Source organism: Pollachius pollachius, assembly GCF_949987615.1.
Source record: "Pollachius pollachius genome assembly, chromosome: 17".
NCBI lineage: Eukaryota > Metazoa > Chordata > Actinopteri > Gadiformes > Gadidae > Pollachius > Pollachius pollachius.
The window spans coordinates 3,906,849-3,932,736 of record NC_136950.1 but is presented as its reverse complement, the minus strand read 5'-3'; the positions used below and the strand labels follow the sequence as shown (position 1 = coordinate 3,932,736).

Below are 25,888 nucleotides of genomic sequence, written 5' to 3'. Positions count from 1 at the left end.
GGGAGATGTACTCAAACAGACTTTAAAATTTAATTAGCATGCCATATGAATAAGAAAAAGCATAATTATTAAAGTATTTGGATTGTTTTATCATGTTGGCAAGCAAGAAGTAGAATTAACGTAATAATCACCTCAAGGCAGGGCAATAACCAGTTTGATATGCCCGGCTCGTGGAAGGTTAGCGTCCACAAGCCCTGGCATATCAAAATGTTCATTGCCCTGCCTCTTGGTGATTATCCCTTGCAAGTTTTGTTGATTGTTTTCGAGCTGGTTTGCTAAAGAGGCTTATGTAGCTAACAATAACAATGATTATTATATGCTACACATGAACCTCCTAAGATGGCACAATTTGAATGGTTCGCTATTCGATATTGGGCAATATACCATGATTGAGATCTCAAACTCGGGATATTGTTTTCATCGCAAAGTGTCCCGTAACGGTCGTCTCGTCACGCTAATAAGTACAGGATAATCACCTCAAGGCAGGGCAATAAACAGTTTGATATGCCCGGCTCGTTATTGCAGCTTCTGGTCGTTGCAACAGTATATTTTCCTTAAGAAACCAAACCAATCTGCCAAATGCATAAGGACTTTGGCATGCAACATTTTCACTTTAGAGAATGTTCAAATTTATCGGTGAAATTATTTTTGTGGATGTGGATGTGGGGGTCAGACTAATGTTTTTATTCCTTTCAAAGTTACATCGATTATATGTTGTTCTGTTTTGCTCTTGTCTTGCATAGTCCTGTAGCTAGCCGGTTACAAAGTTTTATTTGCTTAAGTTAGTTCAGGATATGCCTCAGATCTTTTTTTTTTTACAAGTGTCATCTTATTCTGAATCAATACAGCGTAGAATCGTCAAATGTAGAAACCTAGATGCTGAATATGTGATTTTATTCATTCCTCACAAGAGCTTATGGTTCTTTTTATCGCTACATTTCAAGGATCTGACCTTTAAACAACTACTTTTCCTAAGTTAGAGGTACAACTTTGGCAAGTCAAGGAATACTCAAGTTTCATTCAGTCTACGACTTTCGAAAGAAACTGTCATGTAATTGCCATGCCAAAGCATTACCACACCTTCAGCCCTCACAAAGGAAACATGTATAATGTAATAACCAATTGATGGCAAAATAGCTGTACGTTTTAAATTTCTTCCTTTCTTTCTCTTTTTTTCTTTCTTTCTTTCTTTCTTTCTTTCTTTCTTTCTTTCTTTCTTTCTTTCTTTCTTTCTTCCCTAATTTCCTTCCTTCCTCCCTTCCTTCCTTCCTTCCTTCCTTCCTTCCTTCCTTCCTTCCTTCCTTCCTTCCTTCCTCCCTTCTTTCCTTCAATGCTGGTTTCTAGCTAAGCCGTGTCTTGCTGGGAGTTGACCACTTTATTGGCCAGCTGGATCAGCAGCGGGTATCTGAAAGTCCTGTTCCTCCATGACTCAGGAATCCCCTGCACACCAGTCTGGAAAAAACATCAAGCCAGTTGGTCCAATGTTTGGATGGTAGCAGCCAGCTGAGTCCCAGTGTAGGAGGCAACAACGGCATACATTGATATGGAGCCAAGTGTTTAGAAGTGTAATTTTACCACATTGTTGTGTCTCTTAATATTGTAATATTCAGCTGTCCATCGAATGATCTTGGTGTTTTTGAATACCAAGAGAGAAAGCTATACATTTCCAAGATATTCAAATTCCCAAAGTCACACAATATCTTTGTTCCAGTGTATCTCGGCCTCCATACAGCATGATGGTGTTGTATGGAAGGCCCCTCTTACCTGCGCGCCAAAACAGGCACCGATGAAGGAGGCACGGCTGGAAGTGCAGCCCCCGCAGCGCATAGTGTCCCTAACCGCCTCGTCTAGGCGGCTGTGGGTCAGCAACCCGTGGAGTGCCCCCTGGAGGGCATCGGGCAGAACTGCAAGAAATCTCGAAAGTTACATGCATGAATTTACGTTTTCCTTTTTTATCAACTTTTAACAGTTAAGCACAGCTAGGTTTTCCTCTTACTACAATAGGCAGCCTTCCTGTCCCGTGTTTCCCCTCCCTTCATAGCATTTTCTTTCTTGCTTATGTGTAAGAGAGAGATCTCATTGTCAGTTTTCTTTTTCGAATAAATATGAACAAATGAGTTCCAAGTATAAAACAATTTTTAATTTTAACTGCGATATACATGTATAAATAGCCTCAAGTAATTTGATAGGCTCTTATCATAGAGGTGTAAAAGTTGGGGTGAACAAAGGTGTTACTTTTGATGTGTATGTGTGATCTGGCAGACACATTACCTTGTTGAGCTTGTTTTCATCCCTTCATATACACCTCTATGATAAAGGCCTCTTACTCTAATGTTGTACCCTCAATAGTTCACCATCCAATGGTTTTGACAATAACTGATTTCCTAGCTACGAGATTATCATTGGCTAACGTAACAAAGAAATCCTGTGCATTTGACTCACAGATCATCATTTTAGAGCTTAGTTTTGAATAGCAGGTTTCTTTTTTGAAAACCAGTGGCCTGGCCCCTCTGAAATCTGAGACCATTGCAGCATAAGTTAGGAAGAGAAGACTGGGCAAACGTGTGAAGATCAAAAGGCCACACACACACACACAAGCACGCACGCGGGTACAAATAGAGAGAGAGAGAGAGAGAGAGAGATGCGGATATACTGACAGGAAGCAGAAGCCGGGCCCATGCCAAGTGAACAGACCTGAGCCCCTGCTGCTGAGCCCAACAGTCAAGAGCTGGGCCGGCCAGACTCACCTCATGTGTTGGTGAACACAGCAGGGATGAGCTCTTGGCTCCCCTTGGCTAGGTTTCCCTTTACCTGGTTGATGTGAGCTAATACACACACACACATACACACAAACACACACGCACGGATGAGGTGTTTACATTGTGGTCAGCACCTTGTGTTAGCAGATTTTGACAAGTTGTTATTTTTAACATTGAAAAATTTCTCAAAAAGCACTTTTGTTGGCAAGCAATATATACAGTATACTTCTAGTGGATAGAAGTGTCATATTATTGTGTTGCTACACAGTGCTAATGACCACTGAATATCCAAGTAATTATATCAAAGGAAAAAAGGGTGCGTTCCCGATAACGTGAGATTATTTTAAATATTGATGATTGTTAATTTGGTGTTTTAAAGCTTACCAATAACAGCCTTATCCAACTCCTGAGGGTTCTGCCTCCCGGGGTCCTTCAACTGGCCCAGCACTGCGTCCAACACATTAGGATCCGGCCCATTCAGGATGAAATGCTCCACAAACCTTTAAAGCCATTATTATATAAATTCAGTATCAGGACACACACACAGACCCCCCCCCCCCCACACACACACACACACACACTTTGGTGTGTGTGTGTGTGTGTGTGTGTGTGTGTGTGTGTTAGAAAGATGTTTAAAGGGGCAGTGTGCAGAATTTAGTGGCCTCTTGCGGAACGGACCTTAGAATGAGCCCTTCATATCTACATAGAGGGCCCTCGGAGCCTGCCATGTTGCATGTTTCTACATTAGATTTTAGTAAAATATTTTGAGAATGTGCGTTTTTCATTTGTAATCATAATCACTATCTTGAAGGTTTTGACTTAAAGTCTGATAGAATAAATAGTTGGATACGATATTAATCTATAAAGGTACCACAGCACTTGAAAGTGGGCTACTCAACACAGTTGTAGGCAATAACATAATTTTGGACGTAGCTTCTGGCACCTTACAGGCCACCGTAGCACCTCTTATGCTGTTACAAAGGGAGGGGTGAAGGGGGGATTCAGTTGGTAGCATCTGCAACCTCACCGCTAGATGCCACTGCTGAGGACAATTTCCCCAAGGGGACAATAAATGATCTATCTATCTATTGAAATCCTAAACTGCACCTTGAAATAAGCATACTCATTCTTGGATTGCATAGTCATTACTATTGCCATTTTAGTGATGTATGCTTTTATTAGTTACTGGACATTATTACATCAATACATTAAGTAGAAGGTAGGTGTAAAACAAGAAGGTTTTTAGGGTTTTTGGGATTAACCCCCAAACCTTTCTGTCATGGGTGAAACAAACTGCTGCTTCACTAATAGTATACCTCGCTGCGGCCAGCGCCATTGCAACACAGATGTCGTTATTCTGTGTGACACGCACGGCCATCTCCACTTTGTCTAGCATCTGGGCGCGCCCGGCAAACATGGCCACCACAGGGGCTATCTTGGTGACACAGTCCATCTGACAGTCCACCTCACATCCTAGCAAACACACACACACACACACAAGCACACGCACACACACACACACACACACACACACACACACACACACACACACACACACACACACACACACACAAACACATTAACAAATAAATACCCCAGAGTAACTAATTAATTAAGCCAAAATTACACACGATTGAATGGTGAAAGATCTGTGTGTCTGGAAGTAAGTGTGTGTGTGTGTGTGTGTGTTACCAGTCTCTTCTTTGCGGGCGTCGACATTTCTGATGAAAGATTTCAGGCTTGCATTCCGCCAAGGCCCGTTTATGGGGAGATCGGCTTTGGGACCTGAGGAGTTAACAACAGAATGCCTAACTAGTATACTTGCCCTTAGTCATATTTCTTTTGTCTTTTGTCACCAAAATGAGAGAGAGGCAGAAAGTGTTTGCAGCACTAGACATAAACCCCCAAACCCCGTAGTACCTGTTGTTGAATAATAAACTCATCATTATTATTATTATAATTCAAATGATGATTATTATATTTTAGTTAGCAAAAACCTCTCATTCCAAAACAAGGACATCAGTGTGACTATTGGGGAACATGTTGAATGGAACGGAAAGTCGGGACGTTTTGTGAGAACATGAGACACAGTGTTGTCATTGAGCTTCTCAACGTCAGAAGCTCACATCCCTTTGGCAGTCCCCAATTACGTGGCTTTTTATCCCTTGTGAATTGTTGCGATTTGATATATAAGGTTCTATAGTTTATGGGCAGAAGTAAATCCCACTTGTGCAGCACATAAGTCCTCTCTGTCTTGTAACGATGTACATAACATTTGTTACAATCACTTGTGCTATTTCTTGCAATATTCAATACAAATGTGCTTATTGTTTGGTATTTTTAATAACAATATGTGGTATTTTTAAATGACATATGCAATAACTTTGATCTTAAAGTTTATTCAGTATAATGTAGTGGTCTAAAGTAGGAGTCTATTACTAATTTATGTGTAAAACCTATTGATTTCTAGTTCATGTTTTGTACATATATTCTTGTTCTGTATCACTTCACTGTGTTTCATACTTTCTTCATGTTTCATGGCTCTCTCATCGTACTCATAGCCTACCTCCCTTCGGTCTGTAGGGGTCGTTGAGTGGCAGATCGTAAACGGTCCCTGGGCCGAAGAAGCTGTAGGTGCGCTGGGTCAGGTCCTCTGCATTCACATCTGCTCAGGCATTTCATTATCAATTAATATTAAATAAGGGTTAACTTCATTTATGTTAATGAATAAATGAGACAATAAGTTATATTTGCAAGAACAAAATAGTAAATAAACACCCTTGGGGCAAAGCCTTTAAATATAATCAGATTTAACATGTATTGATCCAAATATTTTAAACATGCAGGCTTTTCAACATCCAAGTTTCATGTATGGGCTCTCTTCACTAGAGGGTGAAATGCTTAACAGTTGGTTCTGCGTGTTTGTGTGTATGGGTGTGTCTGTACCTCCACAGTGACTCAGCGACTCCAGCAACACGAAGGCCTGGTCTCCGTAGCACGTCTGCTCTCCCGTCTCCCTGCGGTAGAAAGGATTTGCCGACTCAGCGCGAAACTCTGGAAAGGGCTCAAGTTTTGACAGCACTTCCTTAAGGCTGTCCAAGTTGTACATCCAGTGCATGGGCTGGGCTGAGGGCGAGAGAGAGAGACGGAGAAATTAGAGACAGAGTGAGTCATTAGGTCATAGGGAGAGATATGGGATAGCCAAACTAACTGATGTTCAATATTTCTCTGTGATCTACATTCAATCCATTTAAAGCATATCACGATTATCTAAAGAGTCAGAGCAGGGCTCCAGAGCGCTTGGCAGACGCTGACACATCTAGTTAATGGGGTGATTTGTTGAATTCAATACACTTTGAGGGTGTGTGTGCACTGGTGTCGAGGTCCATGTGTTCCAGCCCCCATTCTATTTTCATATTCAACGCACCCTGGACAGCTTTGTAACAACCAAGCTTGATGGAGCTATAAAGTGAATTGTGAAAATTGAAGACATTATAACTCATAGCAGTAATATGTGAGAGTCTATCTGTTTTGTACGTGTGATTCATTCTCTACCCAATCTAAAGTGCAGCTAAACTCCAGCACTGTATTTGTTTTTTGCAAAACAAAAAAAAGTAACGGCATTGCTTGTCTTTGCTACATCTATGGTTTAATGGTTTGAATGTGGAAAAAGGTTTGAAATAATTTGTAATTTTCCCAAAGCCAAAAATAAGAATATCACTTTAAATCGTGTGAAGGTAGACATTTTGTATGCACTCTAAAACGTAACTGAGTCATGCAAGTGATCATGTTTTGGACAGGCCACGTGAGGACAACTCAAAGCATATCAGAATGTCCATGTGTTATTGGTGAGGAAAACATGTCTTTCACAGGCATGTTTCTCACTGATTATGAAGATGATGCTAGGGTGATTAGGGTGCCTTCTCATTGAAGATGCTGGTCCCTCCTGACTTGATAATATAATGAGACATGGCAACAGGGTTGTCTGACGCATTAGAACATTTGAAATGTTTCTATTGTCAGTTTCTCCAACCACGATCAACCATATCTAACCATACCGATTTTAACAGTTAATCCCCTAGCCTGGGAACCAAACGCAACCTCATGTTTAATTTGCTCTGCAGATAAGCTCTATCTCCCCTCCCATGCAAAAATATTTCTGCCCGGCACGATTAAGACTGACCAATCACAACCATTTATCTAATATGAGGGGAGCCGTTGAGGCCTTTTCAACAACAACAAAGTTGGCTGCGCGGATGAAGAACGGTCAGTTGATTCTGCTATTGAGACAGTGTAGGGCGAACTCGAGGGTATATTTATATCAGAAAATGGCACTCCGATCATACCACTACGAGCTCCATCTGATATTTGATTGCAGCTGGAGCAAAGCCTAGCAACAACAGTCTAATTATTGTTGGTTATTTGCATTTAGTGTAATTCTTGTTTGCATGCAGAAAATCCACCATGTATTTTCCATTAAGCTTTTTCTACTTGAAGAATGATAGAAGGAGTGTTGAAGACCCTCTCTCCCAACAAGTTATCTTACCTGCTGCATCTGCCACAGCTGCCCCGATAATGGCCCCTATGGCTCTGTCAGCCTGGTCCGACGCCATCTGGAGGTCTGTTGTTATAGAATATTATAGAATGTTATAGAATGTAACATCATATCCTTTTACAATTATTTAATCTCATAAGCTTTGGAGCTTGAAAAAACCCCTGTTCAGCTTAAATACATTTCCTCTCTTTCTTTTGTGTGTGTGTGGCACTCTCACTCTCTCTCTCAATTCAACATCATTTTGCTTGTTAAGCTTGCTTATTATGCTAGAGCTTGATTGGCATGGGAAATATCCATGTACATTACCAAAGCAGATTCATAATTTAAACAATGAAGACATTAGAATGTTGTTAGAATAAAACTTATAATAATAATATCAACATACTAAAGTAACACACACAGCTAAAAATATATGAAAAGGTAATAAGATACGAGAAACATATACATTCCATCATTGCCAAAACATTGTAGTAACAATACAGAAATGTGCATTTATACCATGTCTACAATAGAATACTCAATTACCCATCTGATAGTTAGTCTCGCTCTCTTTTTCGAATTGTCCAAACTCATGACGTCCGTGGCATATACTTTGGGACACAACCACCAGTGCAATTTATAAAATAGGAGAGGTATAGTATCTTACCGCGTGAGTCCTGTGTTTCACAGGTAACTCCCAGTGTGGTAACGACCAGAGCAGCACTGCTGTCAGCTATGTGATGTCGTATCATGGATCCAATGCTTTTTTGTGTTAGATCCGCCCAAACTGCCAAGGAACGCACTTTGATTGGCTAACCCTAACCATCTCTCCCCTAATACCTAAGCTTAACCATCTCTAACCTAATACCTAAACTGAAAACCTGGCATACATCTTTAAAGTACATTAATTGCAACCTTTCACGATAATTAAAAAATGTTCAATATTTTTATGACATTTAATGCTGAGTAAATTATTTAGGGTAGTCTAGTATCAGATACTTCATTGGTACTGCATTTGTCTTGGAATTAGTCCTTTACTAGGTTTCAAATCAATATCATTACCATGAAAGAACTGTTTCCTATATATTTCAGATTAAGTTGCAATGCAATGCAATTTGCAGGTTATGAAATGTTAATTTAATTTAATTATGTGTAACAGTGATGTGATGTGCAATGATGTCCCCTTCTGGGATCATGTGACCAATACGGATAGTATATAGGCCTACAAAAATCATACAACCACTGTTACACATTGACACATTTGGGGCAAACTGAAGGCCTGAATTGAACACATTAGTGCCACTGTCAGTGATTTGCCAGCATGCATTACCTGCTTACCCCATATGGGGCTTCAATAGAAATCCAAAGGCCAAATCCATATAAATCCTATTAAAGTCTCCTAAACCAGAGAGACACAGTAACCATTTGCCACTGTTCATAATCGGTCTGTTCTGTGAAATGGACTGTACACTCATAGTCATTCTACAAACATATCATTTTTATTCAACAATAGGATTTTGACCATATTGATAATCTTGGTCATCTTCCTAAATGCATAAAACAGCATTTAAAAAGATTTTCCAAAGTCTCCAATACCTCTCTAAGATCGGCAAAACAAAAGGTTCATAAAAACTAATCTATGAAATGATAAACACCAACTCTTGTTTTGAAACAGCCTTATTGTGTGGAGAACTGTGGGTGCATTCCCCTGAGTGTGACTGAGTGAATCTCCAGCCCTGAGGGTCGTCCCAGCGTAAATAGGAGGCAGACCCCACTTATCCCTGTGGTACTGTGGGGCCCACGGTGCCATTGAACACTACTGATCCACTTACACCAACATAACTCAGCATTACTATCAGGGGCCACGGCACTCAATACAGAAGAGCAATCAATACCAGATAGAAAACAATGAACAAACGCCCTGCTTTGGTCTTCTATGGTGCTAGTCCTCATTGTTTTGTTTTTGAATCAACATAAAAGATGTGGTTCTAGGATGCATACAAATGTATGGTTATGTGGATATAAATTGGGAGTAGAAAGGTACAACTGTGACTATGCAGTACCTCACGACAAATAAACATGAAATGTCATTTGCTTTCTTTGGCAGGGTGATAGCATGCCCTTGACAGAAGGGGGGAGGGGGAAGGGGGGGTGCACCAGGCACTGTCAGCAGATCAGATGACCGATGAGCAGGGGTGCACCTCTATAAATTACACCCTGGCAAGGAGGAGGAGAGGGACAGCTTATTAAACAATGGAAAGCGTGCGGAGACACTGTCGCGGACCCCATGGACTAAGGATGGTGTGTGTGTTTGTAATCTTGTTTCCAAGCATTCTCTCCTTACAATGGAAGGCCCGGAACGGGGTGCTACGAAAGATGAGCTATTAAGAGGAGGATGGAATGGCCTCCCCAGCAGACTTTGGATGGAGTGACAGGCTGAGGCCAGAGAGAGAGATGGGCTTCCACATGTAACAGATTCCACCTGTTACATGTACAAATCCTTAGTAAAGAAAACTGTATTGTATTTAATCTCCTAGTCATTGTTGTTATTCTTCTTGCTCTGGCGTACACAGCTCATAGGAAGAAGGGGTATGGAAATTGTGTTGCGGTATACCGGGATAACAGTGATTCCTGGCCCTTTCCTAGCCTTGTGCGTGTGGGGCATTGCGTAGCGGGGCTGGGGGTTTAGGGGTTTACGTGTGTCAAGTCCTGCAAATAGAATGTGTCAGCATTGAGACTAGGTCGGAACCTGTAACCCCCCATCATCCAGGCAGAGCATCAATCTTCACGTCACCTAGTGGTACACAAAGCTGGAAACGACCAGTCTAGTCCTGCTCCGAAGTCATAAACACCCTTTCTTTCCTTTCACTGGGCTATATTTACCATTGACCGAATGTAAATCATGTTCATATACATACATTCTGTGTAGGGCAGATAAGCCAATTGTCCTACGCCAGGAGCTTCTAGAGGTGGTTTTGGTATATATATATATATATATATATATATATATATATATATATACACTACCGTTCAAAAGTTTGGGGTCACCAAGACCATTTCATGTTTTCAATGAAAACTCAAATTTTTTCAGCAGGGCTTACATAATTGCACAAGGGTTTTCTAATCATCAGTTAGCCTTTTAACACGATTATCTCCACAATGTACCATAATAACACAAGAGTGATGGTTGCTGGAGACGGGCCTCTGTACACCTGTAAAGGGAGAAGTGTGTCTTCCCCATTCCTGTCACACAATGTTCAAGATAGTGTAGGACGTGATCAAATAGGAGAGCTCCCCTTATATGACAACATTGATTTTCCAAGTATTGGCCACGCCCCCCCAACTCTATCGCCACAGTGTCTCAGTTCTTGTAATATAAATGACACACTCACACACACACACACACACACACAAACACACACACACACATAAGCACACACGCATGCATTTGCACATAAACACAGCCACACACACAGCCACACACACACACACACACACACACACACACACACACACACACACACACACACACACACACACACACATGCATTATATGAACAAGATTCAAATAAGCAATCCCTTGTTGTTTCATCAATTAATGCAACATGCATTCAACAATCAACCGACCATAAATTGGCTTAATGTTCTTTTAATTAACGTTAATTAGAAAGGATACATGCTATTAATATATATATATATATATTCATACTATTAATACTTTCTTCATTGATTGATACTTGTGGCAATATTACCATTTACCGTCATGGTTACAGTTGGATGATGTGCACAAGCACAATACACTGGCTTATGATCATTATACTGAGTCAAAGTTGTGTTTGAGTGCTCTCGGCTGTACAACGCTTCTGCAGCAGCCCCATTTATTTCTGGTAAACGCGTCACCTCGCTAGAAATACTACGCAACTGTGACAGTTGAAGCTCTGCAAGCGGAAGCATCGAGCGTGGGGGGGAGGTATGGCTCTGGCGAGATATATAGGGAGAGGGCCGGGGGTAGCGGAGAGAGCGAGAGAGAGAGAGAGAGAGAGAGAGAGAGAGAGAGAGAGAGAGAGAGAGAGAGAGAGAGAGAGAGAGAGAGAGAGAGAGAGAGGGAGAGAGGGAGAGAGGGAGAGAGAGAGAGAGAGAGAGAGAGAGAGAGAGAGAGAGAGAGAGAGAGCAGGGAGGGATGGTAGAGTCCACATCCTCCCCATAAGCTGACTGTCCTCCTGGTCCGCATCGCCTCGCCGTCGGAGCGGTGATCGTCTGCTTCCCCTTTCAGCGATGACACAGAGAAGTCGGGTCCCGCCCTCTGTCCGCCGCGCTGTTTCGTCTCCGTCGTGTTCTCAGCAAGGACTCAGCATCATGGCCACATTATAATATAAAGTAACCGTGTCAACACTGCCTTTCTGATAGCATCTCATTGGATCGCCCACTCACCTCACCATGATGGAGTACTGGAGACAGTGCGCTGTGTGGTTGATCCACTGCAAGGTGTTGCCCGCCACCCACCGGGTCACCTGGGAGTCCGCACAGGTCTTCGACCTGGCCCAGACCCTGCGAGATGGGGTCCTTCTGTGCCAGCTTCTCAACAACCTCCGACCCCATTCCATCAACCTGAAGGAGATCAACCTACGGCCGCAGATGTCACAGGTAAGGAGAGAACTAAAACCGACTTTGACCCAGAACATTGTAAACATATACATTAAACAAGCCACACAACCTCCAACCCAAAGCATTATGGTTGAAGGCTACTCCTTACTTTGCAAGGGGAATGACGGAGTCAAATATCGCAAACGGTACTTTCAAACTATTTAGGAACTAAGTGTGTTGGTTAACACTGAACCGTTATTCCGAGCCCAATTCGTTCTGCCCTCTATAGGTGATGTTGCAGAAGACGGGTGAGTGGGTTGGAAGTGTTTGTGCGTGTGTGTGTGTGTGTGTGTGCTCACCTGCAAATCACAGCATGCACCCTAATGTAAATGTTATCAGTTATCACATAGGATAAAGGCCGACCAGCCATCCACCTACCCAAACTTATTTGAGCTATTCTTACAAATATATAATCATTTGCATATTCCGATTACTCATAATAATATGCTCATTATATTCACCCTGTCGGAGTGCTATTCTTTAGACTATAGACCTTTACTGTAGTCAATTACGAAAAAGATATATTTTAAGAATCCAATTAATAATAAAATATTGAATATATGATATCTGTTGGATTTATATTAATGTATACAGATGTTTTAGGACCTGACATCTCATGACTATAAAATCAATGAAGTTTATTGTGTATTGTGAAGGGTCGGTCTGGCCGAAGCTCTCCCTCATAACAGTACATCTAAAACCTGCCATCATTATAACAACACGCATATACTGACAATATAAAACACACACATACACACACATGACCACACACGCCCACAGGGAATCAGAACATACATAGACTCATAGTTTTCTCCACTTCCGGCATGATGTGGTCAGTGCATCCCTGATGGAAAATCACAATGAACTTTAGAATATCCAGTGTGGATCCAAGACACAGCATATAGAGATGGATACCGGCACTTTACTGGAGAGAACATAGACAAATAAAGTGGCACCATGCACACAATCAATATGAAATGCCTTAACACTTTTAGGACAATTGGATTGTGAGTTCAGTCCACTCGTCCCCATGAAGCACTTCCAGTCATAGGGGCCATTTCAATGTGAAGGATAGCGTTTTATGTATTGCTTTGGTTGCTTTTTTTATTGGCTTTTACTGAGATCATGAGCAGAAAGTATCGGTTTACTCGAATGTCGGGAAAGATTAGATTGTGACTATAAAGGCGGACGGAATGGGTCCTGATCGGTTACTGTATAGGGTTACGGTCCCAGCCCATGGCATTATCAATAGAGAGAGGGATTATTTTTGTGTAGTCCCTTGGTTCTGATGTGACGCCACAAACGTTCATACGTAAACACACACACACACACACACACACACACACACACACACACACACACACACACACACACACACACACACTCACAAAAGCACACACCCACACAAACACACACACCAAGGAGGTCCAGGCACTTTCTATCTCAGACTCTGTTATATACAGGCATCATTACACACACACACACACACACACACACACACACACACACACACACACACACACACACACACACACACACACACACACACACTGGCTGTCTTAGTCGAACACTGATGTTGGGAGGACGGGATACACCCGCCTTGCCAAAACGTCTACTATCTGGTTTGGAGGGAAGCAGGGAGTGTCTGCTCTATATAGATGGTGGTCCCATGAGAGGGAGGTGGAGGTGGGGGGGGGGAGGGGGTATGGCTGGTGTAATTAAGAGAGGAGCAGGGGCTCCTGACATCAGATGGGGCTCAGGAGGCATGTCTGCGTGTGTGTGTGTGAGAGGCTTTGAGGATGGGCGTGTGGGATGGTTGGGCATGTACAATGTGTTTAGTTGACACCATTCATTACTGAAGTGAGTTTTGCTCCCCTAAAAACAGGACACGGGGGCTTGGTGCAATCTTCAAAAAGAGTGTACTTCAATGACATTTCTTATGATTTGTTATGAATGAATTGGTTTTAAAAGACTGACATTAATCACAATTTGAATCAACTTATGAAAAAAAGGGAGGAACTTGGAGTGGAATATTGATAATCGAGACATCATGCTCTGGTTCAAGTGAAACATTCAGTATCATCGGTCATGGGAGAATGATGGTAAGCATCAAGAAGGCACTAAGAGGTCCTGATACACTAAGCCATCACCCTCTGCTTCTTGTCATAAAGTAGCTGGCAGTGTGTGTGTGTGTGTGTGTGTGTGTGTACAGACTTGCATGCTACTGGCTGCTCAACATGCAGCAGGGAAACCCCCACATTCAGAGATGAAGTCACGAACGGCGTCGGCGCTGCAGTTTGCATTTTCTGAGGGGGGAAAAAAAGTGTCTCCCACTTTCAGCCCACGTTGCGGTAATTGATGGTGACGGATGGGAACAGTTTGAGTGAAAGTCAGAACATCCCACATATTCCCAGTTCAAAAGTCTGTGTTTACACTCTTTGGCATGTCTGTGTGTACACTGTACGCACATGCTCGGGAAGTCAAGCGATTTACTACGCTAGGCCTTTGAGGCTACAATTTGCTCTCTGTCTTTGATGATTGTTTTCCAGGCAGTGCTGCAGTGAACCAATTAGAGCGTCTAGACAATGGTCAACCACAACTCTAACATTGCCATGTACCCCTCCTTGTCCTCTGACCCCCACTGAGTAGATCAACGCTGCAATGCAGTGTCAGCACACACACGAACATACACACATAACCAAAGTTGCACACAAACACATACATACACACACACACACATACATACACATACACACACACACACACACTCACCGCTACACACACACAGACACAAAGACACACAGACACACATACGCACACACACACACACACACACACACACACACACACACACACACACACACACACACACACACACACACAGGCGCACACATACTCACACAAAGGCACAGCCAAAGTCACCCACACACACCCAAAACACAAGCACACACTCACACATACATACACACACACACACACACACACACTCACCGCTACACACACACAGACACAAAGACACACAGACACACATGCGCACACACACACACACACACACACACACACACACTCACATACAGGCATATGTGGTTTACGAGACCAATCTTGCAAATTCATGCGTGGCGGTGGTTTATGAGACCACACCTAACGCAGCATCTGCCGAACTTAAAAGACATATCAAAAATTTTCATTTTATCTGCAGAACACAAATCTGACTTCAAAATCATAATTTCTCTTTTAGAAAAATATGTGACATTTCACAGGCTTACGGGGTCAGACAAATTGTGGTTTGTGAAACCGACAGTGTTTATGAGGCCTGTTTACATATAACACACAAACACAAACCAGGTTATGGTATAAGAGGACTGACCAACATTACAAGGCCTGTTGACATGTAACACACAAAAACAAACCAGGTAATGGTATAAGAGGACTGACCAACATTACAAGGTCTACAAGAATATAATACTATATTTAATCTCTTAAAAACCCTTTTTAAGATCCACTCCAATCCTCCTTTTTAGCTATTTTCACTCTCAATGGCCTTTAAATTGTTGTTATGAAGTTTTAAGCCTAGATAATAAAACCTGTGCCATTTTCCAAGACTCTCCTTCTGCAGAGGGCCAGTTGCTCATTAGCAATGCGACTCTGAGTCGTGGGCGGAGGTGGTGCTGCTGCTCTGCACCCTCCCCCTCACACGCCACATCTCAACCGAGGAAAAAAAAAAAAAGTTAGTAGCAAGTTTAGCATATTTTACAAGTCAAAGCAATCTGTACCCTGCATCCAATGCTCTCTGCTGCTGTCCCCCTCACAGGGGAGCCTTCTAGTCAGTACAAAGATTACATGCAAAACTGCAAGTTTTTAGTATCGCATGAAAGAATTTACTCTTCAGGTTAAGAGAATATACAAATAAATCTGAGTTAGATTGATAATCGGATCACAAATGAATGAATGAATGACAACCATTACTTCCTCAACTTGAGGAGAAACCAGACGCTGACGGTACATGTGCAGCTCATCATGCGCTGATTGTTTGCATTATTTATTCATTTCAAGATTATGACAGAGAATAGCTGCGTTATACGCCAATCTATTGTTTGACCTTTTGTTTACTCTAAGCAGCACTTGTTAGGGAATTCCATCATCATTCCATCATTAAGATGCACTGGGTCCAACTCGGCTTTGCAGTCATGGCAAGGCCACACCAAACATTGGGTGTAGACACAGAGATATTGCTAAGCAGTGAGTCTGCTCCTTTTGGGGAAAACAGGAGTCATTCTGATAGCATTGCTAAAGCAGCCGCACTCAGATATGTGTTTGACTGTTTTCCCTGAGCGGGGTAAAGTTAACTGGAGTCAGAGGTTTGATATTATGTTGGATGGAGGACAAAGGTCCTGAGTAGACTAAATTCTGACATTATCTGTGTGGTGGTTTCCCCAGAGGACAGACACTTCAGAAATGAAAGGAGCATCAGAAAATAACGTGTACTGATCATTCATTCACGTCTCCTTGATCAAGTAAATATACCTTTTCAACGCAAGACATCCTGGACTCCCGTCTACTCTCTCCACTGACATATGGGGCTGCATGATTAAAATCTCTAACAGCACGTAAAAAAAGTAATTGTAATTGTGCTTCTTGAATGGATTGTTTATTTCTTCTTATTGTTTATGGACGCTGCGATGCAGTATTCGTATTTTTCCTTTATGATTTGTTAAGGTTATGAACCTGAAACTGAACCTCCTTCTAAATTAACAAATTCAATTAAGAAAAGGAAAAGGAACTGAGTTGTCTGCGCGTCATCTGTTGTTTTCTAGGACTTTCAAGTTTGGCATGTTGAGGAAGAGTAACAAACACAATCTGTTGTATGACACCATAGATATATTCTAAAAAGACAACACGAAAAATGGAGTGCAAATGCAGCAGTTGTTGGTGTTGGAGCCTTACTCAACCATAAAAATGTGGTAGACGTTAGAGGTGGATGTTTTGGGCCGATATCCGATACCAATCACAAGGTCTATTTAAAGCCTTCAATTTTTTGTGTAGCATTACATATTGATGTATCTATTCTTAAGAACATTAACTATCACAATTAAGAGATTTCAATTTCAAAAAATTTATTCCATCGGGGTAATGTGCAACATTGAACATATTAATATATAAAAAAAACATTAAACATTAAAAACACTAAACGTAATAATATATGATAACAATCAAGAACTGAACAAGTTGAACAACGCTGGCTATGTAGATATGGTTACTTAATTTGGAAGGCGGCGGCGCTTAAATGTCAGCCCCTTGTTTCTAACAAAGTCCCTAATATTTTGGATCGTTCTTTTTTTTAGTGCTGGCTCACATTCTTTGCAGAGGGAACACTCTTTCTTGGAGGCCAAATGGCCTTTAATTACATGAGACTTGAAGTGTCTCATCACAGCATTTTCTTCTGCTTTTGTCCATGGTCTTCGTGTATTGGCTTTAGGGACTGAAAACAAACAAGATGACATAATTGTTTGTTAGTATGGCTGACTACATTTGATGATGACCTTTCTCTATAGGCCTAGAAACTGCCGAAGGTTACGCACTGGAAATTATAAACTTGATATGTATTAAAATTCAACTTGATCGTACCCTTAAGTACAGGAAGGAGTCTGTCACCTTCAGGAGTGTCCATGTCTGAAAAATATGCAACAGGAGAGCATAGTAGATGCATTTTAATAAATAGTATCTGTTGTTCAATTTTGTAATGCAATATATTGAACATTATTTACAGTTGGTTATTTTTACTGTAAATATGTTCGACATTATTGAGGACAAGAAACCTGGCCCAGAGAGCAAGTTCAATAACACTAACTTCCAACATCAGCTGATCAAAAAAATAACGTCACGTTTTACAATGGGGTAACTGAGTTACAAACGCAATCTTTGTTTGAATCTACTCTGACACAGTGTATTGACAAACCTTTTTGAGCAAGATTGTGGGAGACACAAAATCTGACCACAATTGACCATAAACTACTGAAACTGACCCTTAAAATGCCCTAAAACTGAAAAAAAGGAAATGAATAAGATTAAAGCTTATTTTGATTTGGAAGCCTTTACGAATTGGCTCCAATGCAAACACAACTCTTCCTATCAATAAATAAATAAATAACAGGTAATGAAAACGAGCGTAATAAAAAAAGTAAAATTATTAGATGAAAATGAGATATTATGATAGAAAATGACAATCATGAGGAAAGAAGGTGATATTCATAAGATCTGCTAACTCACTCATCAAATATCATCTCAACATTACTGTACAGATTCAAATATTTGCTGTTTTTCCTCAATGAGATGAAGGCATTACTTGATGTAAACAGTGTGAAATTTGATCCTAAAACTGCTTTTGTCAAAAGCTAATATTTAAAGTCATACAAAACTGATGTGACATACTGTATTTTACTGTATGACCTTGTATGCCTAACTCTGTCCTTATAAACCATCACTGGGCCACACACAAATACACACACAAGTCTTTGTACTAAAGAATTGGTTACACTGTTTCACTGTTGTCCTCATATGCCAAACACTGGCCTCAAACACCATGATCATGCAAACACAAAAAACACACAAGCCATACTGAATCCTAGTCACATACGGAAGCAGTATTTTGCATTGTTTCAGGCCATTTTAAAGCACTTCCTTTGTTTGAATCTACTCTGACACAGTGTATTCATTGACAAACCTTTTTGAGCAAGATTGTGGGAGACACAAAATCTGACCACAATTGACCATAAACTACTGAAACTGACTCTTAAAATGCCCTTAAACTGAAAAAAATTAAATGAATAAGATTAAAGCTTATTGTGATTTGGAAGCCTTTACGAATTGGCTAAAATGCAAACACAACTCTTCCTATCAATAAATAAATAAATAAATAAATAAATAACAGGTAATGAAAACGAGCGTAATAAAAAAAGTAAAATTATTAGATGAAAATGAGATATTATGATAGAAAATGACAATCATGAGGAAAGAAGGTGATATTCATAAGATCTGCTAACTCACTCATCAAATATCATCTCATCATTACTGTACAGATTCAAATATTTGCTGTTTTTCCTCAATGAGAAAAGGCATTTCTTGATGAAAACGTTGTGAAATTTGATCCTAAATCTGCTTTTGTCAAAAGCCAATATTTAAAGTCATACAAAACTGATGTGACATACTGTATTTTACTGTATGACCTTGTATGCCTAACTCTGTCCTTATAAACCATCACTGGGCCACACACAAACACACACACAAGTCTTTGTACTAAAGAATTGGTTACACTGTTTCACTGTTGTCCTCATATGCCAAACACTGGCCTCAAACACCATGATCATGCAAACACAAAAAACACACAAGCCATACTGAATCCTAGTCACATACGGAAGCAGTATTTTGCATTGTTTCAGGCCATTTTAAAGCACTTCCTTTGTTTGAATCTACTCTGACACAGTGTATTCATTGACAAACCTTTTTGAGCAAGATTGTGGGAGACACAAAATCTGACCACAATTGACCATAAACTACTGAAACTGACTCTTAAAATGCCCTAAAACTGAAAAAAATTAAATGCATAAGATTAAAGCTTATTGTGATTTGGAAGCCTTTACGAATTGGCTCCAATGCAAACACAACTCTTCCTATCAATAAATAAATAAATAAATAACAGGTAATGAAAACGAGCGTAATAAAAAAAGTAAAATTATTAGATGAAAATGAGATATTATGATAGAAAATGACAATCATGAGGAAAGAAGGTGATATTCATAAGATCTGCTAACTCACTCATCAAATATCATCTCATCATTACTGTACAGATTCAAATATTTGCTGTTTTTCCTCAATGAGAAAAGGCATTTCTTGATGAAAACGTTGTGAAATTTGATCCTAAATCTGCTTTTGTCAAAAGCCAATATTTAAAGTCATACAAAACTGATGTGACATACTGTATTTTACTGTATGACCTTGTATGCCTAACTCTGTCCTTGTAAACCATCACTGGGCCACACACAAACACACACACAAGTCTTTGTACTAAAGAATTGGTTACACTGTTTCACTGTTGTCCTCATATGCCAAACACTGGCCTCAAACACCATGATCATGCAAACACAAAAAACACACAAGCCATACTGAATCCTAGTCACATACGGAAGCAGTATTTTGCATTGTTTCAGGCCATTTTAAAGCACTTCCTTTGTTTGAATCTACTCTGACACAGTGTATTCATTGACAAACCTTTTTGAGCAAGATTGTGGGAGACACAAAATCTGACCACAATTGACCATAAACTACTGAAACTGACTCTTAAAATGCCCTAAAACTGACCAAAAACTGAAAAAAAGGAAATTAATAAAATTAAAGCTTATTGTGATTTGGGGGCTTTGAGAGACAAGACATCAGACATGGTCAAATCTCAAATCAAACCCTTACAGTACGCAATACATACAGGGTTTAAAGCAAAAGCTTACCTTTGATGGGGCTGATGTATCTCGAGACACACAACGCGCTGTCCTTCTTCTGCCTTACTTGATGTTGTGCTGCACAAATCGGGTCTATTCTGCCTCGCCTCACTGCAAAATATTGTTTCAAGTTAGTCCTTACAAATATATAGCATTATCAGAACTCATTTTAGCTGTGGCCTAAAAAAGTATTGTTAGTCACCGACACAGCTTAAAGATGTACTGAACTGAAATTTGAGTTTAGTTTAGTTTAGTTGATATAACAGATGTATTGTCTGCCTTCTCAATGGTACAATAACTAAAAAGTGCTGAACTTGCTAAAAGGGATTAAATTGTACGGTGAAAGGGGTGTAAGTGTTGATTATGTTGGATTTCAACAATCAGCTACGTCACTGGCGTGGTAACCTACTCCTACTCTGTGGCTCTAGCAGCCATAGCAGGTAATGAGTCAGGCTCTGAGGCTCGCTGAAATGGCTACGGAAAATCAAACAACCAGTTTCACAGGAGGATCATCTTATTGCAGTCCCCCTGGTTGCATTAATGAATTATAAAGGGCCAAGGGAGCTGGGGTAATCATACATTTCCACAGGGTACCTTTGAATCGGAAACCAGCCCTTGGCTGGCAGCGTTAAAACTGACTAACCCTCCGATGTCAATCAGCCCCTGTCATGTCAATCTCCACAAGCTAGCACTCCAACCATAAAGTGTATAAACTATTACTCAGACGATATCACAGATCTATGTTTCCAAGCTGCTAATTAAACCACGGGGGGGGGGGGTCAGTAAACAGAAGTTCCACAAATGTCCCTTTCTACTCACCCTGTTGTTCACTGACTAGCCGATTGCTGATGCACAGGGAGTTAAACTCTAAGAAGTAGTTTCATAGTAAGATTTATCTGTGCAATATCCATCAGGGCAATATCCATCAACATCCACCAGAAAGTAAACCTCCAACATCCACCTAAAGTAAACGTGACACTCGTGAATCCGCCTCGCATATACGCTCATCCGCGAGTGTATCTCCCAAAGTGCATCTAACATGTCTTTCGGGTCCCGTCCACCCGGGGACGATTTTTTTGTGAAACTATGTCTTTAATAACCATGTTATTAGGCAGATAATAAACCATGTTATTTCATAGGTCCATGGTCCCAGGGTGCTATGGGACCTATGCGGTTTCGTGTTAGGATTCATGTGGACGCCTGAAGCTACGGTAGAGTTGCGTTGAAAGTTACAGGGTTTTTTTTGTATTATTTTTGTAGCTCTAAATACAGCCCCTTGGTCAATTGAATTACTAGTTGTACATTAAAAAGTATTTCTACTCAATCTAAAAGGTTAAACAACTACTATCTCCTCCTCGACTTGAATGTTTTTATAAAGCACGCAGGTGCGCGCAGGCTTGACTCGCTGTTTTTTGTGGAGAACCAGCGCCTTGAATATGTAGGTACTACAGCGTTTGCACAGCTCGCTGCGTTTCCGCAATGAGTCGGTCTTTACGGAGAAATTCCTGAAACGCATCGAAGGAAAACGGAGGGGGAATGATCGTTTTAGCCTTGTTACTTGGTTGCTATTTATGGGGCGCGCCAGTGTCTCCGCTCGGACGTCCCTTGGAGAGAACATGGCCACTTCCAAAACCTCTCTCTCGCCGCACAGCATCCGAAATACCCTATGCATGGTTATGCAACCTAATCCCACCATTAGATGGTCACGGTTGACCAGGACCTCTCGGCAGCAGACCGATTCAATGGCAGTGTCCATGCTCCGGCAGCACCCACCCTCAATCAAATTATTGCTCTGACTCAGTCTGTTGTTTTAGAAATCGGTCGCTTTTAGCGATAAAAACAGAATACAATCCCGATCTAAAACCGGTACAAAGCTCGTTTATATGCCCAAAATACAGCTGAAATCATAGCTATAACCATAACTTCATATCAAACTTCATGAAGCAGCTCATAAACGATAATTCGGGATTATAGAGCACCAATATTTTATGCAAACAACACAACCTACCCCTCGAATAAAAGCGCAGATTACAGAGTAGGCCTAGAGTGTGTAGTTATCAGATAACTCCCTAAGGTCTTTGAGTAACCTGTTAGCTAGCAACCAGCATGAACATTAATTCATGCTGGCAATAAGATAAGATAAGGCAAGATAGAAGAGCAGCAATAAGAAGAAGAATAGAGAACAATAAATAATAAGTACAAAAAACTTACTTTTTCAGTTCATCCCGCTCGCTTGTCCGGCTGGTCCACACTGCAAGCCTGCGTTGTGTATATTTTCCCGCGTTGTGTATATTTCCCGCGTTGTGTATATTTTCGCGGGAAGTTGTGTATGTTTTCGCGGGAGTGTGTGTACTTTGCAATGTCACTTGCAGCCTGAGGTGGCGCTGTCGGACACACACGTCCTGGTCTCACAAACACGTCCTGCCTTGTGAGACCAATTTGTGTGAACCTCAGAAAGGCAGGGGGTGGGCCATAAAAGTAAAACAACTATATTAACTCATAACACTAGAAACTATGTAATCACACATATCTTCAAAATGACTGAAACAATTAATATTCAATAATTATAACAATATAAAGTTTTAGGTTTACGAGACCATCAAAATTGGTTCCATAACCCGATTGGTCTCGTAATGCTGGTGAGTAAACCTGAAAATTGGTCTTGTAAACCATGTATGCCTACTCACTCACACACACACACACACACACACACACACGGACACAGAAGGAAGGAAGTGAAAGTAAACGTGTGCCCTTGTGTCAAAGTGTGTCAGCTTGTCGACCCTTTCTTTCATCTCCGGTTTACTCCATACATAGGGAAAAAATCAAATCAAAAAGATAGAGATGAATGAATAAAAAATGAATAATGAATGAAGGAAAGTGAGTGACACAGCGGTGTAGCAAAGCTAAATGAATAAGGCTCCTCCCACTCCTGCTTTTGGTGTGTGTGTGTTTGTGTGTGTGTGTGTATGTGTGTGTGTGTGTGTGTGTGTGTGTGTGTGTGTGTGTGTGTGTGTGTGCAAGTCTGTGTGATAGAAAATATGTAGTAGAATGCTTCCACATCTGGTTGCAGGCGATGTTCAGTGACATTCTAATCTGAGGCAAGAATCACAGTCAAGTCTCTCACTCTCCCCCCACATGCTTTAAACCAAACCTCATTGCGGCTCTGGTAGTTATAAAAGCCCTGTGATGACATTATAGGTAACGCTGCCTTTCTATAACACACACATACATACACACACAAACATGACCACACAGGCACATAGGCAAACAGAACACACACAGACTCAGAGTTCTCTGAACTGCCGGAATAGTGTTGTCAGTGCATCCTTGATGGGAAACCATAAGCTAAGCATCGGCAATACTAATTAGGAAGCTTGATTAGGATCCATCTAAGGTCCAATCGTTAGAGTGATCGGAATGCGTTATTTACATCATACACCGCAATCTACAGCCAGGTTTTATGAATGATGGCCCGGTGCTGTTTGTTTCCACCCCTGTTAACTTATTTAAAGATGATAGGGGGGACCCACCTCTCTCATACAAAGGTGGATGCACAGAGCTGCTTTCTTCTGCATGAGTTTTGTACAAAATGCAAGCAGAAGTTCTGACCTCTCCTCCGTCCCCATGGTAACAGCCCCCTAACCTATCAGGAGCTGGTAAAGTCAATGCCTCTGTTACGTGCCTTATGTAAGATACTGATTGTGTTATAGATGCTCAGCTGGGGAAAATGTACCTGTGATCAATGTTTATTACATTTTTTTAAGATCTCCTCTCAATGTTTTCATTTAATCCCGTCTGCACATTGATCTGGCTGCACTCTCACCAGCCAGCAGCCCAGTCGATACCCCAAAGCCTCCCATTTCCCCTCTTACTCGTGACATTTTGAATGCTGTGATTTCTTCAACACTACCCTGTCATTTATTTGTTATAATGCCAATGGTCACTTTTGTATTTTTGGTCACGTGCTGTTGTTGTTGCTGCCATGGTCCCCGTGGTCGCATCAAGTAGAGGCAGAGGAGACGGTGAAGGCAGGTCGGGGGTGGGGTGCACCCCAGCGGGTAGACAGAAGTCCTTCGTCCGTTTGATATCAGGCATGAGCTGGCAGGCATGGCCTCAGGGTTGCCAGATTGGGCTGGAAATCTGGCCCAATCTGGCAACACTGGCCTCCACAACCTTGAACCGCCAGTCTTGAAACCTGGCAGTCATGACTGGTATTTGTGTACCCATAGCTCTGACTGTGTGTGTGTCTGTTTGTGTCATTGTGTGTGTATGATTTCCAATATATATTTTTTTATTTCTTCAAATTTTTTTCCCAATATATGTGTGTATGATTTCCATTGTTGATTTAAATATTGGAACCATTTCTGACACGATACCGTCCATCTGAGTCTTGTGTCTTTTGAATACTCACCACCTGGCTTCATCTGCTTCTGCATCACCTTGATCACTAAACCTGCGGTGGGGGTGGAATGGGAAGATTCACACATTAAAAAAAGAAACACATTCAATTGAGCTTTTTGAGACCAAGATAGACAATATTAACGAAAGCTAACATGTAGAGCACAAGCAAATGTGTTTTTTGCATCCTTGCTTCACACTGAAATGCGTCATTCAATGCAGACTGACGTCTTTCTTTGCCATCTAAAAAGATCCCACCAACACCTGGTGGCTGAATTAAGGGATGAGAGACTGATGCGCTACACTTCAGCTGAGCCCGTGGTGTGGAGGTGCTCATTGATTAACGTGGGAGTGGAGTGAGAGCAGCTGTGCTCTACACTTGAGCTTTGTGTGTAAAGGCCTTGACATTACAGCTACAAGCACGGGCACGAACAAGGTATCTATCAAGGCGCCTGCTGTACGAGCGCTTCTGCATGCACACCCCCATGTAGGCGTGGCTTATTTTTGCCCAAAGCGTTACATTGGGTTATTGACTACTTTTAGCATTGACTCTCTGTTCATGTTTTGAGTGTTGGGGGTGGGGAGGAGGATGCTTCTGCAGGGCTGTCTGGGGATGGGGTCTGCAGGGATCACATAGTGATTAATGGCTGGTATATGTTCATGGGTATTTTCTTAATAGATTGAGACAGAGTAGGGGACAATGATTTGCATGTGTGTGCCCACGCACGCAAACACACACACACGCACGCACACGCACGCACGCACGCACGCACGCACACGCACACACACACACACACACACACACACACACACACACACATACACACAGACACACACACAGACACACAAACACACACACATGCATGCACACACGGATACACACACACTGGTCCGGCTTTCTAAGCTCACGCAGCTGAAACAGCATTCCCTCTTCCACCTCCAGCCAGATCTGGCTAGAGGTGGAAGAGGTGGGGGAGTGCAGAGGGGCGGCTGTTGTTTCAGGATTCATGCCCGGATGGTCATTAAGTGTCTGTTTGCTTTGTGCTTTTTGTCTGAATGCA

General features: G+C 41.4%; 1 protein-coding gene and 1 pseudogene across 2 annotated transcripts in view; one reads left to right on the top strand and one right to left on the bottom strand.

The window, feature by feature from the left end:
• Nucleotides 1-669: 669 nt before the first annotated feature.
• Nucleotides 670-8,027, bottom strand: LOC307088518 (crystallin J1C-like; annotated as a pseudogene). Its single transcript, XR_013812826.1, has 10 exons — nt 7,961-8,027; nt 7,306-7,380; nt 5,706-5,885; nt 5,326-5,424; nt 4,452-4,544; nt 4,076-4,232; nt 3,144-3,259; nt 2,748-2,825; nt 1,765-1,904; nt 670-1,452 (listed from the first exon to the last, which is right to left on the bottom strand). The product of XR_013812826.1 is annotated as a crystallin J1C-like (transcript).
• Nucleotides 8,028-11,521: 3,494 nt separating this feature from the next.
• vav3 (vav guanine nucleotide exchange factor 3) overlaps nt 11,522-25,888 on the top strand; it is a 76,133-nt gene continuing 61,766 nt past the window's right edge. Inside the window, exon 1 of the mRNA XM_079754699.1 lies at nt 11,522-11,937. Coding sequence (XP_079610825.1) covers nt 11,731-11,937 — 207 coding nt within the window. The 5' untranslated portion in view covers nt 11,522-11,730. The remainder of the gene's footprint in view (nt 11,938-25,888) is intronic.